The sequence below is a fragment of the Hoplias malabaricus genome, chromosome 1, assembly GCF_029633855.1.
Source record: "Hoplias malabaricus isolate fHopMal1 chromosome 1, fHopMal1.hap1, whole genome shotgun sequence".
NCBI classification, from domain to species: domain Eukaryota; kingdom Metazoa; phylum Chordata; class Actinopteri; order Characiformes; family Erythrinidae; genus Hoplias; species Hoplias malabaricus.
In genome coordinates, this window is record NC_089800.1 from 79015496 (window position 1) to 79040371 (window position 24876).

A 24876-nucleotide genomic window follows, 5' to 3' on the forward strand; every position below is an offset into this window, starting at 1 on the left:
CCTGTTCCTGTAAAGTTGTTATTGTGGAAATGCCTGTTTATTATTGGACAGCGATGATACAGTATGTAGAGTAAATTTCAAAGAAAACTATTAAGGTCTGCTACACAACCTGAAATATTTGAAGACACTCCCTAGATAATAGATTTCTTGTCAAATAAACTGGGTCTGGTGTCCTTTGTGCAGTCACTGCCTTGACTCCTCTCAGATGGCTTTGCACTAGACAGTGGAAAAGAAGAAATACAGTGTGATTCCTATTCCATAACCATGTTTATACCTCCATGTTTAATAACAGCATGCTGTTATCTCCTTTTCTAAACGCTTCTCATGGGACTATGCAGGTTAACACATTGTTTACTTGTGACATGATCAAATGACAGCTCAGACTTCCAAGAGCTCTCTGTTTGATCCACGTGGAGGGAGTCTAATTAGGGCACATGAAGATGTGGTGGTGGTGGTAGTAGTAGGAATTCACACGAAGCTCTACAACAGATCAAACTCTGCCCAGGCCTTTTATATTTGGATTTAGATTCTTTGGAAAATTGATTTACAGCATCTGGCTGCAAACTCCCCAGCTGCTTCCACGTCCCAATGGACCGCTCCTTGAAATATTCTCAAGTCGTGTTTACGGGAGACCAGCAGAAAACAAAAAGAGGAGGAGAATAGGGATAGCCGACAGGACAGAACACAGCTGCAGAGGCTTCAGTTCTCCCTGCAGCTAATACAATCATTCAAAAGCAGCCAACAGGGCCCCTGCTGAGCCCCATCAGGGCCATCATTCCTTCAGAAGAGACTTAAGCTTGAAGGTCACCAGAGAGGTTTGCTGGAGCACTGGGACAGAAGCCCTGAGAAAGAAATCACGGAGTGGTCACAAAGGAAGAAAGGTACAGGCCTCTTTCCCTGACTGTAGCAGGTTTGGTTTTGATATGTAAAGAGTCTGATCCAACAAAGCCATTTATTTTATTTATATATATATATATATATTTACAATAAGCACTAACCAGTGAACTGCACTCTGTGACCTTGCACACTCACTCAGAAAAGTACAACACATCCAACAAGAAAGTTAGCCTCATTCAAAATGTCTACAGTGATGGGAAACAGAGTGACAAACAGAAAGCTGTGGCTCTACATTCAGAACTTGATCGAATCATTTTAGTGCAGAATGTGGCGTGACTCTTGGCAGCAGATTTGCATTTAGCCTGTTCAGTCCTGAATGCACGATAACTACAAATCATAAAGAATCATAACTTGCACTAACCTATGGAGATCTTGTCAGGTTAATTTACATTTACAGCATTTGGAAGATGCTCTTCTCCAGAGTGACTCTGATCATGTTACAGAAACAACTGTAGCATTAGGCAGAGGAAGGCAACTGTAACGTTAGGAGTCTTGCCCAAGGACTCTACAGGTGTAGCATTGTGTACATGTCCTGGGGGATTCTTGTGGGAATGCGCTGTAAAAATTGCTCTAAAAGAATAACGTTTCCTGTTCTGTGTTAAAAAATTGCCTCTCTTTTGTAACGAGTTATAACATTTTTGCAGCTTTATCGGTTTGTCCTTGCTGACCCAGAGGCTAAGCAGCAGACATGGGATGACCATACCAAACACCACACAGACAGATACTCATTGCACGGCCTGAACCCATTGCCCCGCAGGCCCCAGAGCTGTGATGTTCATTGCGTTCTGTTCTTTGAAAGTTGAATAGCTTTTGGAGATGTTCGGAGATATGAGGGTTTTTTTGTTGTTGTTGTTGTTTTTTTTTCCATCACTGGATGAGCAGGTGTCTGCAAACTTGTGGTCATTTAGTGTCTCATCCAGTGGGATGATGAATTACATCCAAGTCTTTAATGTAACCTCAGGGAAAAACTTCATAACACAGTCCAATATCTTCCAGATCACAGAGAAGAGGGATGCTAGCATCTGTCACTTTCAGAGACCGTGCTCCAGTCTGGCTTCAATATAGTGCACTGCAGTATTTATTCAGTTACGCTGATATTGAAAACACTGCTCTCATAAAAAGCACATTTCCCAGTGCCATATATTAACTGTAAGCCTTGGAGCAGGAAGAAAGAAAACACCATGGCACACCTTCAACGCTCAGGAGCGCTTCTCTTCGTCATTTTACAGTAAATACGCTGTCTCACTAAAATGATTTCTGGGATTACGAGGTACTGTAAGTGATGAGGTTTCATTTTCCTCTGTGTGCAGTGAAGCTCCTTCAGTCAGCTGGGTTTCAAAATTAATTTATACAGATTTTGCTCAAAGGCATACAATGTTTACTAAATGTAATTGCCACCTGGTAAAACGTGTAATAAATATATTTGAGCATATTCGTATTAATTACTGACAGCTATTCAGTGTGAAAAATCCTAACTCTTACCCTTAACCCTAATCATAAACTTTCATAGTCTGGTGTGCGTACTTTCATTATTTAGGATGGAGTTCTTCAAGTCCAGACCTGGGTTCCAGGTTCCAGGCCGTGGTTTTAAAATGGCTGTCTGATATGACACTATGACTGCAGTCACTGGGTATGTGTCTATGAATTTTCATTTGGGAAAATCCTTTTATTAGGGCGGCACGGTGGCGCAGCAGGTAGTCACACAGCTCCAGGGGCCTGGAGGTTGTGGGTTTGATTCCCGCTCCGGGTGACTGTTTGTGAGGAGTTGGTGTGTTCTCCCTGTGTCTGCGTGGGTTTCCTCTGGGTGCTCCGATTTCCTCCCACAGTCCAAAAAAAACACGTTACAGGTGGATTGGCGACTCAAAAGTGTCCGTAGGGGTGTGTGTGTGTCTGTGTTGCCCTGTGAAGGACTGGCGCCCCCTCCAGGGTGTATTCCCGCCTTGCGCCCAATGATTTCAGGTAGGCTCTGGACCCACCGCGACCCTGAACTGGATAAGTGGCTGCAGAAAATGAATGAATTAAAATCCTTTTATTTCAATGTGATTTACATACATAACATCTGGGCGAATACATCTGAGAAGTTTTACACCAAACAGTGAAAGTAAAGCTAACAAAACTCTTGTCTTGTCTCAATGTGAGATACTGTATGGAGGACAGTTTCCAGTGCTAAGTTCCAGCCTCGCTCTAAACCACACCCATTTCACCATTCCACAAAAGCTACATCAACCCAGTCTGCTTCCCAAGTGTGTAGACTTTACAGTATGTAGTAAGTTAGTTTTGCAGGTTGGGCACAAAATATTATATCTACAAGACATGATTAACTGTTGCTATGATAACACATGCTGTCCACTTTTTTTTTAGATAATATCACAATCCACACTGTGTAGTGCACAGTGTAGGTCATAAATGATCTGTTTCTACACTAAAATATTGCATTGTATGTCAGTTATTAAAACCATTTATATTCTATATAAGCTTCACATATCTCTTTATAACTGTCTGTATGCACTGTCTGCGTGTAGCTGTATTAGTTTAATATATAATAATATCTGTGACATGCACTATGTATGGAGTAAGGTACTACTGGGACAGAGTCAAAATTTTCCAGATGTGAGCAGCTGCGCTCTCTTCATTACCCATTGGCTTGTGGGACAAAAATTTCTAACAATACCATACTCAGATATTGACAGGTTCTGACTATGCACTGTAGGTTATTTAATATACTCAACTTTAACACTTCTAACTGTACATACTCAAACAGTAATTAAAATTGGTGTGAACTTCACAATTGGGACACAGCTTTAGTTTGACTGGGGCTTACAGCTGCAACTGCTAATGCACCTGACTGGCCTTTGTAAAATCCCAGCCTGGAATCTGGATCAAAGGTCTGGATATGAAGACCTCAGATTTAACTGTTTTTGATGTGTTTCCAGTTGTTGTTTCTTGTTATATGCTTTAATGGCCCATTAGATGTTTGTAAATGTTTCCTTTGTGAACCCCCTCCAGAGTAGGGTGAGAGTTAGCCCCAGTGTAAATGTCCACATGGTGCTGACCAGCACTGTAAGTGTGGCTACACCATTTAAGAGTCAAATGCAATGGGCAACCTGCTGTCTGCTTTAGCATCTTCTTCGGGAAGGCTACAATAGTCTTGTAGTTCTCTGAGCTCAGAAATGCTGTGAAAGGGCAAGCTAGGAGAAAGTGGCCATTAATGCCAGTGCAATCATTTGTCTTGTCTGGAGGTGAAAGATCTGAAATGGTGCAGACATAGAATTCCAGCCTCTTAGAGAGAGAGAGTTCAGCAAAGAGCCTGGCTCAGCCGAACACCACTGGGGAAATAAACGTCTTGAAATAGGCATGGGGGCAGGAAATGGGTTTTATTGGAGAACTAATCAAAAGGACCGTTTTAGAAGGACACGATTTAGATTTTGATTGGATCCTTGCTGGCATTGTGGGTTATCATCGCGTCTCATGCAGGGAAGTGTAATTTGATCCTTGGTGTCCACACCGGAGTCTGATGCATGTCCTGCTGCACCGCCTCTGACTTCGTCTGACAGCTGCTGAGAGCATAAGTAGGCCCATCCACTCCCTAATGCTGTGGTTGGTTCCATGGCTATGTCCTTTAGCAAAGTGCTTGTGTAACCCAGGGTGCAATTTATCACAGCCAAGCTACTTCCACTTCAGATTAAAGCATAGTTTAAAATAGAGCGGCACGATAAATCATACAGTGTCCATAAAGCCTCAGAGCACTGGGGCTACGTTCTCTAAAGGGATGGAGCTTTATCCTAATATTTTAGCAAGGCGTTGAAGTGGTGTTTGTGAATGTTCTATGGATGCCCAGCCTTGTCCCTAAACTAAACCACAGCCTAATTCTGAAAACTGTTAGCAATGGCACTGTTTTGTGCTTGGTGAATGCTATCGCTAACACATAAATTTAAATCTAAATTAGAAGAGGACTAGGTGTTATTTTTACCTAAAAAAAAAATACAACATGTGTAATGGGGAGAACAGAGCTTCTGTCATTGCTACTCCATGCTCAGTACTACAGAAACTGCGCTATGTAACTTTTGGAGGAAGGTAGGTTAAATACGAAATACATTAAAAAAAATCCCATGGTTGAAACTGAGGCAAACCCTGTAAGGGAACAATTTCAACAATAAAAAAAAATCCAGGCTATGACGTAAAGGTTAGATTATAAGTGAGTGATAATGCACTGAACTAAAGAAAAGCTCTGTATTGTCGTAACTCACTGGCCAGATATTATGTTTGACCAACGAAATCATTGTTCACAGTGTGTTGTTTGGCCTGTCTAGGATTTAACATCCTGAAAGTCTAATGTTTGCAGCATTTAACAGAACACAGGCCCAGTTTGGCCATTTGGCATCTTCCTGAATGTGAGGCTGGAGCCAGATGACCACAGAATTTAATCTAAAAACAGGGAAATTAGTCCCAGAATAAGTCATTAGATGAAAAGCAGTGAAGGGAGCGAACAGGCACATATGGATCAGGTGTGTACTGTACTTTATTTATTCAAAGAGTTTTTAGCTGGCTGATCTCTCCTTCACTTGTCTGTTTAGCCTCAGCCATCAGCCGTAATGAATGTGTTTTACTGCCTTCAGCATCTGCTCTGTTCATTGCATATCTGAACCTAATTTGGCCTGTAATCATGTTGGCAAAAGGCATCGGGTTTGAACTGTAATCTTGGCTAATCACAGTGTTATCTCAGCGCCTCTGCTATGACTGCTGCGTATTCACAGATTTCAGGGAGCGGTTGCCAGATTTCGATTCAGATTTAAGGTCCTGTGCCAGTGTGTCCTTCCTGAAAATAACGATGGACGACGGGTGATGTAAATTATCTCTTCATTTCAGTAAAGAACAGTGAAGAAAGTAATTCAAGATGCTCTTTCTTTGTGAGATTGTGTAGAAACCTGTGATTCATTAATAATTACAAATCTCAACAAGAACGTCCCCTTTCTCCAGTTTCACAAAGTCCGTTTTTAGCCAGAAGGCCTGCATCTCACGTTTCTGTCTTGCATTCATTCATTCTTTCATGTACTTTTCATTCATTCATTAACAAGTCAGTTATTAGCCACAAGGCATGAACACACCCTCACAAGTCCCCTGTAAATAACAAGACAACACACACATATTATCAGACTCTATGGATTAAGAATGCGATGTCACTCAAGTTCATTTACATGCTGAAGCACAAGAGCGAATACTTTTGGCAATTTAGTTTGGAAGAGAATGCAACACTTAGCAAACCATGGATGTCTGCATAGTTACATATACATGTCTGGTCAGGGCCTGGATTGTACGACCAGCTTTAGGATACAGGACAGTAATCAATGTACTCTGTCTAATTACTCTGATATACTAACACTAACTAAGCGAGGCCTGTCCTTTCCTTTCCCACTAACCGCAGCATTGATGGACTCAGACTGTAAAGTGACAGGGCAGGTAGAGAAAGGAATATTTTTAGAGTGAAGTGTGTTCAGAAGTTGCATGTTCTGTCCAGATCCAAAGTGGTACTTTTTTAATGTGCCACACTCTAATCTCATTTAGGCTCCAGCCAAAGTGTCCTGATGCCAAGCCCCATCAAAAAAAGTGTCTTTGATGCCTGGGCCAAGGCTTTAAAAACACTGGAATGTGCTAGTGCATGCAAGTGCCAGGTGTACACCGCCCTGTAATTAGGCCTGAGTCGAGTTAGAGCATTATATAAAATATTGTGCCCCATATTAAGATAATATGGGCTCTGCCTGCTTCACTATTTCCCAGCTCTCGCACCAAGCATGGACTGCACTACCTTGCATGACTGTATAAAAAGGCAATGACTTTACAGTCAGCTATAAGTCATGATTTTGAAATTCTTCTCTCCACATCAAAGAGCTCAGAACAAACTATTCCCCCTTGGAGACTATCCCTGAGAACGAGAGACACCTTTTTCTTATTGTTTACACGTGGCCCAGGGTGTCAAAATGAGGCTTCTCTTCCACTGTATAATTAGTTGAAAGAGAAATTTCTTGGCACCCAGCTGGGAAAGACCTGAAGAACAGGAGGATATCCTTAGCCCAGGTTTAATTCCAGGTTCTAAGGATTGGTTTGTACGCCTGTGTTCTTCTAAATGTGTTTCTAAAAGGGTGTCAGAACTCTATCATATATTTAACTGGCATTTGTGAATATCAAGAACCTTTTTATACTTTAGATATTACTTTCAGTGTAGGTTCTGTGACTGTGACCCTGAAAGGTCATGAAATGTTTGGACACACCCACATAGGGAGGGCTCTCTTTGTTTTAGGCCATTTTCCACATATTGCGAATGTACAATATGAGTCAAAAGTTTGGACACATCTCATTCAATGTTTTTTCTTTGTTTTTGAATTATTTTCTATTATCTTCTAAAGTGGAAGACATTAAAACTATGAAGGAACACACATGGAATTATGTAGTAAACAAAAAATTGTTAAACAAATCATAATATGTTTTATACTTTAGACTCTTCACAGTAGCCCCCTGTTGCTTTGATGACAGCTTTGCACACTCTCGCCGTTCTCTCAGTCAGCTTCATGAGGTCGTCACCTGGAACGGTTTTCAGCGAACAGCTGTGGCCTTGTAGAGAGTTAATTTGTAGAACGGCTCCATTCTTAATGTGTCTGAAACCATAACTTGGGCTGTGCAGAGGTAGGGGCTGGTACACAGTTCTATACAGTGAACTACAGCCCTATTCCACCAACGATTAATGAGAAGGAAACTTTTGACTGGTTCTGTATGCAAGAGCTTCCTTAGCAGGTTTAATCATAAGTGATAAAACATATGACAAGTGAGAATTGTCTATATACACAAATGATTAGGTACATGACATATGAGCAGCATAAGTGATTATTGCACTAATGAGTAAAGAGTTATTGAAACTGTCCGTCAGTATATTATTATATAATAAGAACAACAGAGTGGTCAGTCAAGAGAGTAGAGTAAAGTGTACTTAAATAACATGAGTCCATCATCATAGTATAAATATATATTGTTACTATATATATATACAGGGGGTCCTCGACTTACGACGTTGATCCGTTCCTACGTCGCGTCGTAAACCGATTTTCGGTGTAAGTCGAAACATACGTACATACTGTACGTAAATAACATACTGTAAGCACTTGTCCTGTCCTAACACCTATCCTCCTCGGTCCCGAGCCGCGTAACCGTGTATTCTTTTGCCGCGAACACCACACACGAAGTTCGCTTTATGACGTTTATGACGCAAAACCATTTAAGTCGAAACAAGGCTTTATACAGTAAATGGGAGATGTGTCGTAACCACGAAACTTCGGGACTGACGTAACCCGAGGACCTCCAGTATATATATATATATATATATATATATGAGCTGGATATTTAACAGTGTGGTGTAGCTAAGCACAATTCAGACAGCGGGGTCAGTAGTGTCCCTGCAGTAAGGAGGCTTGTTGTAAAGTCTTTTTGCCATAGACATAAATGACCTCAAATGGCACTTCTTAAGGCAAAGTTCATGATTGTAACAAAAAACACTTTTTTTTATAAAATTCAGAAGATGTTTTCTTGCCATTTGCTGCTCTGTTGTCTGTGTGGCTGCTCTAAACCAGTCTGATGTGTTTAAAAAGCCCCAGCATCTTTTATAATGAGTAAAAATAAATAAATAAATGCCTCGGTCTGGTATGCTACATTACAGATAGTGTTTAGATACAAAACTAAACAATTTAAACAGTGAATACAATTTACAAGTTATACTTCATTCATTCATTCATTCATTCATTCATTCATTGTCTGTAAGTGCTTATCCAGGTCACTGGGCGCAAGGCCGGAACACACCCAGTCTTTCACAGAACGACACACACTCACACATTCACTCACACAATCACACCTATGGACACTTATTTTTTCCACCTACCAACGTATGTGTTTTTGGAATGTGAGAGGAAACCAGAGCACCCAGAGGAAACTCACACAGACACAGGAGAACACAAGTTAAATTCAGACTCGTTCAAACAACAGTCATTATTTTTCCTCAAACATACTGATCCACCTTAAAAGACATTCCCTTTAGCACAGTGCATGATCAGGATGAAGTGCTTACAGAAGATGTCTGGAAATAAATTTTCCGTTCATTCAAGCTCAGAGAAGCTATGGATCAAAGGATATGGACTTGCAATCCTCAACAAGCGAACAACACAGAAACACTGTTTACAAAAACATAATACCATGCACATCAAACCAGATCTCCCACAAGTGTAACTATAAAGCTAAATTAGGGTCTTTAATCCTGGGACCAAATATCTCGCTGTTTTTACAAAGACCTGGAGTTGCTGCTCCAACGTGTGCAGCCTCTAAATTCCTGGGAGTGTGATCAATCACTGAAATATAATCAGAGCTTTCAGCTCCTCCATATAAAAGCGGTTTAGACAGTATTTCAGTTCGAAAAGTTCAGTTCTATGAATATTAAAACAGCATATGATCCATTTAATATTTAATGTAAATCCACCTTAATAATGCAGAATGAAGATTAGGCTTTTTGTGCCTATGATCTTCCTTTTTTTATTATTATTTTTTTTTCTTCCTCAAGCTGCTCAGCTCTGAATTACATGTCAGCATAAGCACCCTAAAGAACAGTCTGATTAAGCGTCCGTCTCTGAGGGTCCTAATCTGAGAGACCTCCAGAAGGCCTGGTAGAAGCACCATTACTTAGCATATAGAGTAGACATCTCCGGCTTTGATTAAATTCCACTTCGTCCTCTAGCACCTGTTCAAACGGCAGAACGCTGGCAGGCTGCAGAGTGGAGTGTGAGAGTTACCCCAGAGCACACAGTTTCTGAGGAGTTCCACAGCGAGGTTAAGAGTCTCATTCCTTGAGACACCAGAGGCACAGTGGGAATAAGGATATCATGTGTTGTGCATGCACGCTGAGTCCGTGTGAAGTTTGCGGGTCATGAATGAGGGGCAAAAGCTTGTCGTCTTTTCTGAGAACTTGGACAGTCTCTTCTGGCATTGCTTTCTACACTGTTAAAATGATTCAGTCATTCGTTCACTCATCCATTCGTTCAGTCAGTCATTCATCCATCTGTAAGTGGACCTGAAGCCTACCTGGACTCAAGGCAGGAACACAAACTGGACAAGATCACAGGCTCACACACTCACCCGGGCACTCACACCTGTGGACAATTTTACACACTCACCCAGTCACTGACAGACACACACACATTTTGTGGACATAACTAAATACGTAATTAATCATTTTATAATTAGTTAGTGAGACCACAGGTTAATTTATTTTAAACCTAAATGTATTCTATTTTTTGTAAACCCTACTCAAAACTAAAAGCATGGTAGCAGTGATTTTATACTTATTTTACAATCACCAAGTGCTCTCCTGTCCACTGGGGACGCTGCTTTGCAAAATCCACATAAACCCTGTTGTGTAGCTGAAGAAAAGGTATGGAAACAGTGCTGTAAACTGTGGGAGAATGTTACACTTGAGACAATCCCGTAGCTTCTAACATCTTGGTGCCTAGGGTCAGGGTGGATTTGCTTTTTGGCATTAAGTTAATGTAGTTGTTGGTTACGTATGAGTTAAACATAAGGCATTAGATTATCTTTTCTAGCATCATTTGGGAGTCCAGTGGAGATCATGTACAGCCCCAAGACAACTCAAATATTCCCATATATGTATTTTACCACGAGGAGCCCATCGGCAGCAAGCGTATTCAGATGTATCTTCTGATATATCAACTAGCTTACAGCTAGCAAAAGGACAGTGGTTCACAGCAGGGGGGCTAGCATCTCAGGATCAGGAGATTTGTAAGTTAACGAGATTGTAGGCTGCTTTTTGTGCATAAACTTGAGAGGTAGTAACAGGGCAACAAGTTGTTCTGAAAGTATGGACTCAATTTTGCACAAGTGAGAGAGTCAGCTCTGCCAACAAACCACTGCGTAGCACCTTTCTGCGCTCAAATGAAGATCAAGGGAGTAAATCCTTGGCCTGTGTGGAACGAGGCCTCTCCCTTAAGTCTCTGGATTCAAACTGGCTCATTCCTGAGTTCGGAGAGTGTGAACTCTGATTTGGGGGTGGTTCCTTAAAGCTCGGTAACTGGATTAATGCTGTAGCAGAAGCTCACTTTATCTTCTCCTTTTCTATGTCTCAGAGTCAGATGGGGCTTAGTGGGCAGAGGGGGTTTTTGAGCCCCTGGTGGATTAAGGTGAAGCACCTTGAGCAATTAGGCCAAGGGCAGGTGTCACGCTGTTTCTAAGAAAATTGAGACTTCTAACACTCGCTCATTAGCCAACAAGCCGCTCTCATTTGCCACGCAGCCGAGCCTTTTTGTGTTCCGCAGCCCCCTCCTCTGCACGGCGTAACCCAAGCTGCCTTCCCTTGACCTCTCCTCCACAGAGAGCTAATCAGCCTCACCTGTGTGCTTCCCCCAGCGGCCAGAGAGTGCTAACTCAGCAACCGCTGATAAGGTTCTCATCCCACAGGCATGCATGAGCTGCCAAGGACCCTCCCTCTCCCCAGCACTCCTCTGGTTTAGGATTGAGGCCTGGCCTCAGAACCTGAATCGAATCACCTGTGGGATGGCGGGGGGCTGACATTCTGCTCCACCACACATCAAAGCCAGAGTTGGGAGGTTAGCTCACTAGCTCTCAAGAGCTGCAGGAAAAGATTAGCTAGGACTCTCCCTAGTCCACCCCATTGTTTTGCTGATAAGATGCGTAATAAGCAGCTCTGAGATCTAACAGGACTCTTGTTCAAATGAGAGATAATCATGTGCACCAGTTAGGAGTGAAAGACAGAAGCTAACACTGATAAACTCACAGTGAATACACTTAGCCAAACGCATTGTTAGCTGCTGGAGATTAGGACAGAGAACTGGTGCAATATACAATGGCACACGGGCAAATTTGTGACTTTATTTAGGGTTCAATCTGCCATTGATTCAAAATAACAAGGATTAAAACAATGTTACCGTTTGATTCAATCTGGACTGAAGCTGATTTCATATAAGACTGCAAGCTGTATTTGTACAATGTGTACTAAATATTGGTCACCCTTTCTGTTTCAAAATATTTGCACCTACCCAGTGTGAAAAATCAGCCTTAAGGCAACATTAATTAGTCTTTTCACTTTAAAATTGCAGCTTTAAAATAATCATGATGCTCCGCTGAGCTGTAAAAAGGAAACTAGGGCCTCTCTCATTGCTCCTCTGGACTCCAGCACTGCAGAAGCTGGACTATGTAACATTTGGAGGTGGGCAGGAATGGGGGGGTTTGATTCCCTGCTCAGGTAAGTTTTCCATGCTACACAACTATGCTAACTGTCCTAGGGCTAAGGCTTTCTAACACTGCAATAACCTACATCTCATAAAGATGCCTAGTGCCATGGATATCATGCTTGAGAAACTTGCAGAGTCTTAAAGTGCCAAAAGAAAGTCTTTAAAGAAGCAAGATGTAGAAGTGTGAAGAACATTTGTAAAGTTTAAAGAATCTAACACAAAGGTTTTATACCAATTAAAGTGTTTTCTTGGAGTCGTGCATCCAAACAGAACCACCTTCAAGACCCTTTCTGTTTAAGAGTGTGCAACATGCAGCACTTTTCTGATGTTCTGTGCTTTTCAATTAATTTCATTTTCTATTACATTGTCGATTGACTTCCCAGAGCGAGCAGGGTCTGTCTGTTATTGCACAAAACTACAGCGCAACAATGCACCTTCCTCAAGGGATAAGTCCCTTCATAAACTTACAAAAACACTGCGTGAGCCTCCATTTGAGCGGAATGACATATAAAGAACAATGCTGAGCTATTTCCAGCACACCGTCTTGAGATCAGGGGTGTTTTTAAAGCTCATTGTTGACAGCATGATGTGTTTTAGATAGGAGTTCAATACAGATGAGACTGAGCCTACACGGAGCACAAGCAAATCACTGCTTGATCTCATAAACAGCTTCAGTTGAGGTTTCTGTGGGAGGTAAGCCCAGTATATTATACAGTGTACACACACACTCCACCGTTTTCTTACTCTAGGCAAAACCAAAAAAAAAATAAAAAAAGCCCTTCCCTTGCCCAGCAAAAAGCAATAATGATAACGACCCTCTCCTGATTTTAAAATGTTAAATTATTATAATTTTGCCAAAGGCCAATAATAATGCAACTGGTGACATTCTCATTTGGTAGGTTATAAATTGTTAAACATTGATCTATGGTTTAATATTTGCCATCCAACAGCCACCACAATGGGCTATTACCTTGACAGAGGACCATAATGTGTTCTGACATGCAAGTGATTATTTAAATAAAGGGTGCCAGTAAATAAATATATAAATATATATGAATATACACCACCATGAGGAAAATGAGGCTAAGCCAGTTGAGATGAATTGCTAGATTAGCAGTCTAGCAGGGAAGCGTGGCTGTAGAACATGAAAGATCTACGGCATCAATATGGAATTGGGAGATGCACCTCTTAAAAAGTTATGAGCTTATGTAAGTGAGGTGATTTACAGTGAAGGTGGCACAGTGAACTCGGGCGCACCAGAAGCAGAAGGTACATTTTGATGTCGAGTGAAGCTTGGAGGTGAAATTCAGCAGCATTCAAATAAATGAAAAGGAAAAAAAACGCATCTTGCACACATCAAGAAGAAATGTTCGGTGTGAGGAGGAACGGGAAGGAACAGAGGTGTCCAAAATATCTGGAGGAGGAATGATACTGATGCTTAATGTCAATGACACATAAGTGAGGCACTAGCAGGCAGTGCTTGAGCTCACACAATGAAGCAGTCAATCAGTCAGTCAGCCTCTTAGTCACTCAGTAATTCACTCAGTCAGTTACTAAAGGCTGATTCTAAGCCATAGCCTGCGCAAGTGCCCTACACCGTTGTGAAATTGTATTCTATAAAAATTGTATTGTATAAAATTGTATTTTTCCTTGCCACTGTCGCCCCTGGCTTGCTCACTTGAGGGTTTTACATTTGTCTTTACATTTCATGTCAAATCTTGTCTTACTGGAATTCTGTGAAGCTGCTTTGTGACAACATCAGTTGTGAAAAGCGCTATATAAATAAATTTGATTTGATTTGATTTGATATTCTTGTGCACCTATGTCAGCAATTACACCACCAAAAACACCAGGGCTGAATCTCAAATATCTCCCTTTATTCTATTTAATACAAGATGCTGTAGTGTAGTAGTAGTATTTAGGGAGTAGGCACCTAACAATGCTGTGGATTATGGGTAATCTGATATCTGCTACCCACCGCGACCCTGAACTGGATAAGCGGTCACAGATAATGAATGAAAGAATGAATATCTGCTAGTGTACACGGGTTGTACACTACCTTTTGCAGTGCATTGTGGGATTGATTGAGTGCACTGAAAATTGTCCACTATGTATTGAGACACTACTACAAAATGGCGGAACCCCAAAATAGTGCACTATATAGTAAATAGCGCACAGTCAGTTTCAGGACGCATGCCTTACATCTGTCCGTCACCCAGGCACTTAGACAGACTTACTGACACTAGGCAATACAGACTGTGCCTGGGCATATTTGACCCCAAAGTGTATGGGCCCTGTAACAGTGTACCATACTTGGGCACGGTTCATTTGGACACTGGCACAGTATGGATCAATGTAAACGCTCACCAGGCATGGAATTCGTTGTAAACCCACATAGTGTCACTGGGGTCACTCTGGTATACTCACAGACATATACACAGGGTTTGCTGGAAGTGCTAGCAGAGATATTTGGTAAAACTCTCCGGAATACATGCATTCATCCCTGCTCTAACACAAGCAGTTTGTCACACACTGTCAAAACATGCTATCAGTAGAGAGCAAACAGCTCAAGGAGGTTGGAGAAAGGTTTCTGGAGGGTTTAAGGGTAAAGGGAAAACTCTTTGTCTGGACTCTCTCTCTAACAGGAATGTTTTGGCCCACTACAGCACAGAAACATAAAATTGGGACGTGTTGGAGACAGTCTTCAGAGATGAAGTTAGTGCTCCTCTATCATCTCCCACTAGGCCTAAGGAGGACGCATGCCTCAGCTCTGACACTCACACCTGTTTCTCCTCCTCTCCACTCGTAGGCTGTTGTTTTGTCACTGAGCCATGGTTTCCCAGCATTCCCTAACGAGATTAGAAGGGCCACTAATGAGCTCCGCAGTGAGGAGAGTCGACTGTGAAGTGAAGGTCAGAGATTTCATCACAGCCTCTACTGCTGGACTTCAAGAGCCATTAGTTAATAATAAACAAATGATTTACAGGTGCAAGGTTTATTTCAGTCAGTGCTGCATCCCTCTTTTTCATCCTATTTTCAGTACGTAAATGTTTATGGTGCAGTATGAAATAAAACATGTTGTTTATTCATTTCCTCGCCTCCAGAATTTCTCCAAAATACAACTTTTCAGGGGAAGGAAAAACAAACTCTCAAATTGCGATCAACATTTAATGTAGAAAATACTTTATTCCAAGTATTTTAGGGTCATTTTAATGATCCCTTCATCATCACATTTTCACAAAATGTAAAATGCAGCTGGTGTTATCAGATAAAGAAAAAAGTCTAATCTAAAACCCGAATGGAACAATGGCCAGAGTTTGTAGTCACATGCTCCTCTTAAAACTAGTGCACCTTAAAGGGGACATTCATTCATTCATTCATTATCTGTAACCCTTATCCAATTCAGGGTCGCGGTGGGTCCAGAGCCTACCTGGAATCATTGGGCGCAAGGTGGGAATACACCCTGGAGGGGGCGCCAGTCCTTCACAGGGCCTTAAAGGGGACATAATATGAATATATCACATACATTTCACCACATAGTTAATTGTTGGATGTCTAAGGTCTGAAACCTTTGAATGTTCTGATTCAGCTCCACTTCTGGCATCAAGTGCAGATTTTAGAGTTGCCCCGCCCCCCCGTCTGAGTTTCTCCAATCACAGCGCTGGAACCATGTTTATGTTAGAGCGCTGAGAAATGATAGCACTAAGCATGGAGTACAATAAGAACAGAGTGAATCAAGAACCTCTGCTCCTCGCTCTTCACTGCTGTGTGCTCAGGTCGCCTAGATATAGTTTTTCAGTTATAAAGGACGTCTACAAACATCAAGGTCAACAGCTTAAAACATCAGAAAGCTATGTTAGGCCAGGGGTTTCCAATTCTGTTCATTCTCAAGGTGTTCTCCAAGGATAAATGGGGCATAAGCTTTTATCCATAAAGCAAATGCTTATTAATTGCTATCTGCAGGTTATCTGTTAAATGGCCTATATTATTACATGTTACTGTGTGGGAGCATGGCTCAGAAAGTGACCCTGCGGAGAGAAGTGAAGGAGTCTGATCATTTCCTCATTGATAACTGAGAGCTGATGCTTCAAAACCATGAGCTCGTACCAAGAGGAGAGCAGCTGAAGTATATATCGCTGCCTTAATTGCTTGTGTGAGGTCATGCCATTTTTAAGCGGGCAAAAAGCTGCATGTGGACTAATGATCCATATTGGCTTTTAAGGCCGCGATATTAATCTCCTGCGTCTCCTCGCTCTCCCCACCCCACCCTGCGGAGCTCACTTCTCAGGTTGAAACTGATTGACCCTCCGTCAAGAAAAATTAATTGTATCTGGTGCACATTTTATTTGTCGCCAAAAAGAAAGCTGCACTGCTGGTCAAACATTTCCAGTGTGTCAGCATTTTCCTTTATTGGCACGCACTTAAATGCATGCGTTTCTTTTCATTCTTTTTTCCCACACCCCTTATTCCTTAAGGGATTCATATTACATGAAATACCCTCTTAACGAGTGATAAAGTAAATTTCATTTCAGCAATATTGGCGAGATGTAATCAACATGCAATTTGCTAAGTGCACAGAACTATCGCTTTTGTGAACACTGCATATTTTGTCGAGTAAATATTGCATCCAGAAGTACATTAATGCGACCCAATGCGTCTTCAGCATTAGAGCGTAGAAATCCTTGTCAAGGCTATCTCCGTAATCTGCTTGATCCTGTGCATGTCAGTGGTAATTGCATGTTTACAGGGGAATGACTAACGTGAGCTCATTACTTAAACAAGGCTCCTAGTGCTGGTTGAACCAGGCTTTGATTTAAACGTGGTTTTGGATTAGAAAAATCTACTGATAACTGAAATCTTCCGCTCAAATTTTGTTGTTCTCAGCTCAGTGCGGAGACTCATACACACTCAGGACCTTTTAAATCACACACTGGGTTTCATAGGCTACATCACTGAAGACATAGCATTCTGCATTTTCAAAATAATAATTTGAAGTGGTATGTGAGCGTTGCTAAAATTAAGCTTCAAAACGTACTGTTCACACCCTGATTTATTACATGGAGGGAAACTAAAAGGCTGCGAAGATCCGTGTGAGTATCTCTGTGCTGTGACACTGATGTCATACTCAGACATTCACAGAGGTGTCAGTCAAACTACTTTAAATTAACATGAACATGGGCACTAGGAAGCAGTGTCCAAACCAGAATGTACAGTAGTAATGAGCAGCGAAGGACAAAGTCTGTGGTGGAGAAGGGACAAACTAAACAAAAGGAGAAAACTGGAGAAATAAACTGATGATCTCCAGCTGCACACTCTTTCTTAAAAACATCCTCAAAACGCTACACACACTCACACCTACGGACACTTTTGAGTCAACAATCCATCTACCAACTTGTGTTTTTGGAGCGTGGAAGGAAACCGGAGCACCTGGAGTAAACCCACACGGACACGGGGAGAACACACCACACTCCTCACAGACAGTTACTCGGAATGGGACTCAAACCCACAACCTCCAAGATCCTGGAGTCATGTTAAATTCAAAGTTTCATTAAATTAATTGTAACGCAGTGCTAAGTGTCTGCTCAGCCAAGATCAGTTTAGTTCAGCCTATTCTCCTTAAAGTACAGGGTGGGCCATTTACATGGATAGACCTTAATAAAATGGAAATGGTTGGTGATATTAACTTCCTGTTTGTGGCACATTAGTATATGGGAGGGGGAAAACTTTTCAAGATGAGTGGTGACCATGGCGGCCATTTTGAAGTCGGAAATATTGGATCCAACTTTTGTTTTTTCAATGGGAAGAGGGTCATGTGACACATCAAACTTATTGGGAATTTCACAAGAAAAACAACTAACTTCATTTTTCATGAGTTATTTACAAGTTTCTGACAACTTATAAAATGTGTTCAAAGTGCTGTCCACTGTGTTGGATTGTCAATGCAACCCTCTTCTCCCACTCTTCACACACTGATAGCAACACTGCAGGAGAAATGCTACCACGGGCTTCCAGTATCCCTAGTTTCAGGTGCTGCACATTTTGATGGTATGGTGTGGTATATGGGGTACAAAGATAATGGGGCTATTCTTCATCAGTGGAAACCTCTAGGCCACTGGATATGCGAAATTGCTACATGATGATGTGTTTTCCTCTTTATGCACTGAAGCTGGCATGTTCCCTAAGTTTTTTCCAGCAAGATGGTGCACCACCAGATTATGGGTGTCAGGTCTGAGCATTCCTAGACGAACAGTTTCCTGGAAAGCGGATTGGTCGGCGTGGGCCTGTTGAGTGGTCCCCAAGGTCTCCCGACCTGACCCCCTTAGACTTTTATCTTTGGGGTCATCTGAAGGCAATTGTCTATGCTGTGAAGATAAGAGATGTGCAGCACCTGAAACTACAGATACTGGAAGCCTGTGCTAGCATTTCTCCTGCGGTGTTGCTATCTGTGTGTGAAGAGAAGAGGGTTGCATTGACAATCCAACACAATGGGCAGCACTTTAAACACTTTTTATAAGTGGTCAGAAACTTGTAAATAACTCATGAAAGAATAAGGTTACGTTAAAACCAAGCACACCATTGTTTTTCTTGTGAAATTCCCAATAAGTTTGATGTGTCACATGACCTTCGTCCCATTGAAAAAACAAAAGTTGGATCCAAAATGGCCAAATTCAAAATGGCCACCATGGTCACCACCCATCTAGAAAAGTTTTCCCCCTCCCATATACTAATGTACCACAAACAGGTAGTTAATATCACCATCCATTCCCATTTTATTATGGTGTATCCATATAAATGGCCCACCCTGTATATGAAGTGTTTTAGCCTGGACTGCTTATTGTCTGCAGCGCAAAACTGGCCAGCCTATCAGGACAGGGTTCGTTTACATAAATCACACTTAAACACTGGGTAGTATTTGTACCTCTAAACTAAATTTTCAAGATCATTGTGACAGTCCAGTGAGCTGTAATAGGTAGAATAAAGCCTCTGCTTTTGCTTCTTCAAGCTCAGCACTACAGAAACTGCACTATGTAACTTCAGAGGAGGGTAGGAAACCACCTACGCACTCCCACCACCCCCTTGATTTTGGGACTGTGTGTATTGTTGCAGAATGTAAAGTATATTACACTCTGCAACAGGAGTAAAAATACCAAAAATAAATGTTTGATTTGTGGATCAAAACAAAACAAAAAAAATCTTCCTCTGGAGAAATAAAATCAAAAACAATGACAACCACACAATCACAAACACAAGAACACCTCTGAATATTTTGGATTTATTGTAGACATTGTAGGCAATGAAAATAGCTTCAGATTAGCTGTTAAAGCCAGTCCAGAATCAAATAGTCCACATCTGGCTCCTCTGGAGTCTTATCTAGTGAGTACTTAGTTTTCCATGATAAAGACCCTTTAGGGTTTATTAACTACTTACCTTTACCAAGTAACTACAGTTCAATAAATATGTAGTTAGACAACAGAAAGTACACCAGACCCATGTGCTTTAAGGGGTTAAGAGACAGCTGCTAAGACTCACTGCTGCTTCCTGCCCCTCACGCCAGGAACTTTGACATATGAGGTGTGCCACACTTGGAGAAGCTAATGAAAGTGCGGGCTCTGCCATTAACCTCCGAGAAGAAGGAAGAGGCCGTTTGATGCATTCCGATTGGCAGTGGCCGATATATCAGTGTGACACCCATTGCTAATGAATAATTAACGTCTTTAACATAATGGCCATATTGGAGAGAAAGAGAGGGAAATATGGAAGCGAAGGCTGGTGATGATTCTGCAATTGATTTGTCTCTAAAACCAATCCGGCCTCATTGCCCTGCTCTGGGAAGATGGAGCGCTTTTTGGGGCGCGCTGAAACAAATAGGTTTTTGATGGCCCTGCCAGAGTAGTTACAGCCATTAGGTTGGAGAACTCTCCTGATGGAACTGGTGTCCTGGAGTGAGGGGGATCATGAAAATTTAAGTGGGAAATTTACACCAGAAAAAGAGTGCGGCACTGGTTGGCGGCAGAGGGGGCACTCCTGGGGACACGTGTGTTTTCGCTGGGAGTAATGCTAGGCTAATGTTGCCGGAGATAAATACTTAAACAAGCCGGGGATATTTGCGCTCCCAAAGCCTTGGAGGAACATCACACACTTGGGAGGACAGTCAGAAGACATGCTTTTACACTAAGCTAAGTTTATGATGAATGACGCTAGTTCAGCTACGTCTCTGAGCTAAAATGAGATGTGAGATTGCAAAGAAAGAAACAGATTTCCTGTGGAGTGATGGATTGGAGTTTATAAAACAGTTCCAACCATTACTGTTATTAGCGTATGACCACCACAAGCCATATTCAAACAGTTCTAGCACTGAATAGTACTGTGCTTTGATATACTCATTCATAGCTCCAGTTAGCAATTTCTTTAGGAGAACTAGTGAAGGACAAGGCACATTTTCATGGGTGCAATATTGTAGCTAATGTGCAGCTAAATCTCCATGAAATGAATAGAAGTCTATGTAATGTCCCCTTAAAGCTGTGTGTGTGTGTGTGTTTAAAAACTTCTCATCAACTTAGATTTCTTAGAGGAGAACTTACACTTACCATCAGGTATGTGTTATATAAACTGATACTTTGCATCCAGTTCAGTTCTAGAAGTTCATACACTTGAATGTAGTGGCAGGTGATGTCCAAACTAAGCTAAAAACAAGCAAACTTACAATGCAGCTGGTTCAACTCACTGCTGAACATTTACGGCTAACGAATATTAACTCACGCTAACAGACTGACACTCAATGCCTAGCCAACACAAGATAAAGACAAGGGGTGTATCCATGGGCAAAACAACAATGAGCACTTGGAAACCATCTGGAACCATCAGTATCCACGAAGAGCGACCATTCCCAGGTGCAGCACCAGACAAGGTTGGGGCAAGGGCAGAGAAGGGAACCAAAACCAAAGCACAGGCTGCAAAATGTAGGATATGAGCCAGTTAACTTCACGCCTGAAAACAACGTAAGCACAGCTTGGAAAAGCAGCAGGTTTTCTTCTGGAACCTCTGAGCCTCTATACATCCTCCATGACACAATTCCTGTCCTTCAAATTCCTGACCTGTGGCATTCCAGCCTGGATCTGTGTTCTCCTTGTTGCGGGTGTGACAGATTTCCATGCATATTCATAGCTACATATGGCTTGCCAGAACGAGCCCTGTCTCTTCTCCAGAGCTTCTGCCATGGAGCGCTGCAGGAAGACACTTAATGGATGTAAAGAAGAACTGGCCCAGACCCTACAGAAACACTTATCTACCCCTGTGTCTGTGCGGATGAGTTTTTTAGGAGGCTACGTCCCATTACCAGGCTTTATCTGCTCCTTCTCCATCTGTCTGTTGGCTCCGCGAAGTCAAGAGACCCTCCATGAATTAAAAAGACACTGCATCTGCTTTGGGGGTGCACAGTTAGCTGTGTGCATTCAGCGGTTCCACTGTTTATGAAATATTAAACACTTTCCTGCATTCAATTATTTTGCCTCCCCCCTAACCCCCAAACCCCCGCCCCCTTCCCCTCCTCACCCTCTACAGAAAACATGACTCGGAGCCGCTGGCTGCTGAACCAGGCGCCTAGTTAGGGAAGGGATTAGGTGGATGTACAGTTTCTCATGTAAAAGTATAAGCCAAGAAAAAGGAAAGTAGGGAAAAAAAAGGAGAAGAAGCGAGCAGCTGTTGCGAGGAATGGAAAGCACATGTGAGAGTGCCATTCAGCGCTGGCATAATGCTCTGTTTCCACTCGGGTAATCAGGAGCAGTGTGCAGCCGTTCAGTAAACACTGGCACAGGACGGAGCAAAACTAATTGCATTGCTTTATTTCCTCCAGCCTGGGGATGCCGAAGTATGGCACAGAGATCGATGTTTATCCCTGCGCCTCAGACAACTCTGACTGAAATCGCTGTTACTTCACGTCGCAGGCATGTGGGGCCTCGCGTCTGCTCGCTTTTCAGGTGCAGGTCCTGGGAGAACTGGGGGAAGCGTTGGGTCACTTTGAGAAATTAGAAGATTCTGTTTAAAAGGAGGGAAGGGTGAGTTTGTTTTTCGTGGGTTATATTTGATTCAGAAATGATCCGTGTTCAAACTTTCAAACACTACGTACAAAATTTGAATGTGTTGTCAGCAGTGGCGGATGCTGGTCTTTCAAGGAGGGGAAGCTCAATTTCGGCCTACATCATAAAATGTGTCGGTATATTTATACGTAAATTCTACTCTCCGTTCCTTTTTAAGAAAATGATCTGTGACCCTGTCGTACCAACAAGACTTGACTAATGTCCTCTCAATGGCCAGCACAGCTAGGCTGCTTAAACGGCCTTGACCCATGTGAAGTGTGTCCCCCTGTGCTCCCACGGATCTTTACACCAAAGGATCGCTGATTCGCTCATTTCGCTGTCAATCAAAAAGGGATTCAGCCTCAGACAGATCATCCAATCATCATGCAGAAGCTGAGAGTCCGGGCCAGCCGAGGCCAGCCCACTGCCTCATAGACCCCCAGAGACGCTGAGCGTCCGATGGGCGGGACAAAGCCCAGCATTTATCCAATGACTCGTCCTGTTTCGCTGCACTTCGCTGCTTCGCTATTCAACTCTGTGGACACTCACTGTTTAAATCACTGTGAAGCTGCGGGAATGATTGAGTTGAGCGCGTTGTAGTGCATATTTATTCAATGACATGTACACACAACAGTATATATTTGATCACTATTTTTTACATTTTAGGGGAAGCTGAGCTTCCCTTTCAGTCTTAGAGCAATCGCCACTGGTTGTCAGTCAGTATGTATAAGGTATAAGTGTATTGTATTAAAGCGTATTTCACTGTGTGAAAGTGGCTAGTGAGAAGAATTTATTGCTCGCTGCATTCAATATGACCTCATGTTCTATTCTTGAGGATTGTTTGTGAGAGTTTTGGTTTAGACGATTTAAAGATGGTGCTTTTGACGTTAGCGATCGTGAATGTATTATATGAATACAGAACTTTTAGGTTATTTTTTGTTGAATCAAATGGGAACTGACATGTTTTTGTAAACAGCCATCAGCTCCCCAGAAGTTGATTGGTGTCACTTGGGATTGCCCGCTGGGATCCTGCAGGATACAAGTCATTCCCTCATTTAAGAAAAATGCTGCCCTGTTCCTCCAGGTCCAAGTTGTTCTCCGCCTGGTGTTCCCTCCTTTCAAGTTTCTGTGATTCAGGAGTTCCTCTGGGGCTGGGGCTGGGGCTGTGGAAGTGCAAGCAGGCCATTTGTGTCCTTCCCTCACAAGGTTTCTTGGGAGGTTCATCTTTAGCCAGTTCTCTTTTCACACATGCTCAGATGAAGAACAATGAAAGAAATCAGGGTAAGGGTAGACAATGCTCTGAGAAACCAGACAAGAACAACACATCGCATTTCTGACATGTTGCGGTTCAGAGCTAGGTTTACTCACATTTTACTCACACGCTCACACCGACGGACACTTTTGAGTCATCAATCCACCTACCAACGTGTGTTTTTGGACTGTGGGAACGTTATTTTAGTCAAATATGCATGAATTCACATTGTGAGCGCCCTGAACAAGCTGGATAAAGCTTTAAAGTGATTAAACTTTATTAGAAAATTCTGTTCTTTTAGGTTTATCACAGATGCATACATCACACGGCCTTGCAGTTGTTCTCCTTTGAATACAAACAAATTTCATAGAAAACTCCACTTCCCACTTTACATTTAATTACTATTGACTCTAATTAATTATTCATTGGACACATTGTAAGCACTGCTGCTGCAGCACTGTTCCTTTTTCTCGAGGTGCTAGTATCTAATGGAATCATTGGAAGTGCCTATTGAGATGATGCATTTAGAAAATAAATAAATAAAAAATAGAATTACTGCTGAGGTGGTCTATCTGAAGTGGGCCAACTTTCAGAGTACACTTGACCAAGGTCAGCTATGTGCGCACTAGAGGTCAGTGACACTGCTGAAGGGGGCATATGCACTTGTCTTTGACATGGCTCCTTTTTTTGCTCGTTCTGGTCCTGTTCAGCCCACGCCGCACAGCCTTTTCCCCAGGAACAGGTGTTCCACCCCGACTAGGCCATCAATCTGCCCACGGCCCGTCTCTGTAGGATTCAGGGTTAATTATCGTCAAATAATCCATTAAAAAGAGTGATGGTAACGGGAGGGAAATGAGGGAAAGCAGGGATATGGGCTGCTGATAAAAGAAGCCAGATATTATTTCACGTCGTGGTGTTAATCGGATCGGACGCCGCTCTGAATGGATGGGCTCTACAAGCCCTTTCCCAATGTACGCCATCCATTAACAGTAACTGTAGATGAAAGGAGAGCACACAACTTGTTTTTACAGTGCTTTTCCCTGACACTCCCAACCTTCTCCCCTTTCCAAATAGTTTCAGATTCCATAACTGGTAAATGCCATCATGTTTCCTTAATGTGGTTAACATATTAATTGGCATTAAGGTTACATTAAGACCGCGCTGTAAATTATTTCGCTGCACATGATGACACTTGACCCATGGTAAATTTTACACTGTGCTTAGAGGTTCATTTATCTATGCAGCGCCCCTGTGAATATTTTAAGGAGCCAATTAAAGCCCGGCTGACCCGCAGGTCCAACTTGGCTCTGGGAAATGGAGCAGCGGAGACAAGCTCGATGCAGCTCGGATCTTTAAG

General features: G+C 42.2%; 1 protein-coding gene across 1 annotated transcript in view; it reads right to left on the reverse strand.

Moving 5' to 3' along the window:
* Positions 1 to 772: 772 nt before the first annotated feature.
* The window catches only part of LOC136677659 (doublecortin domain-containing protein 2C), a 71272-nt gene continuing 47168 nt past the window's right edge, over positions 773 to 24876 (reverse strand). The window contains 1 exon segment of the mRNA XM_066655280.1: positions 773 to 842. Within this exon segment, the coding sequence (XP_066511377.1) occupies positions 773 to 842 (70 nt within the window).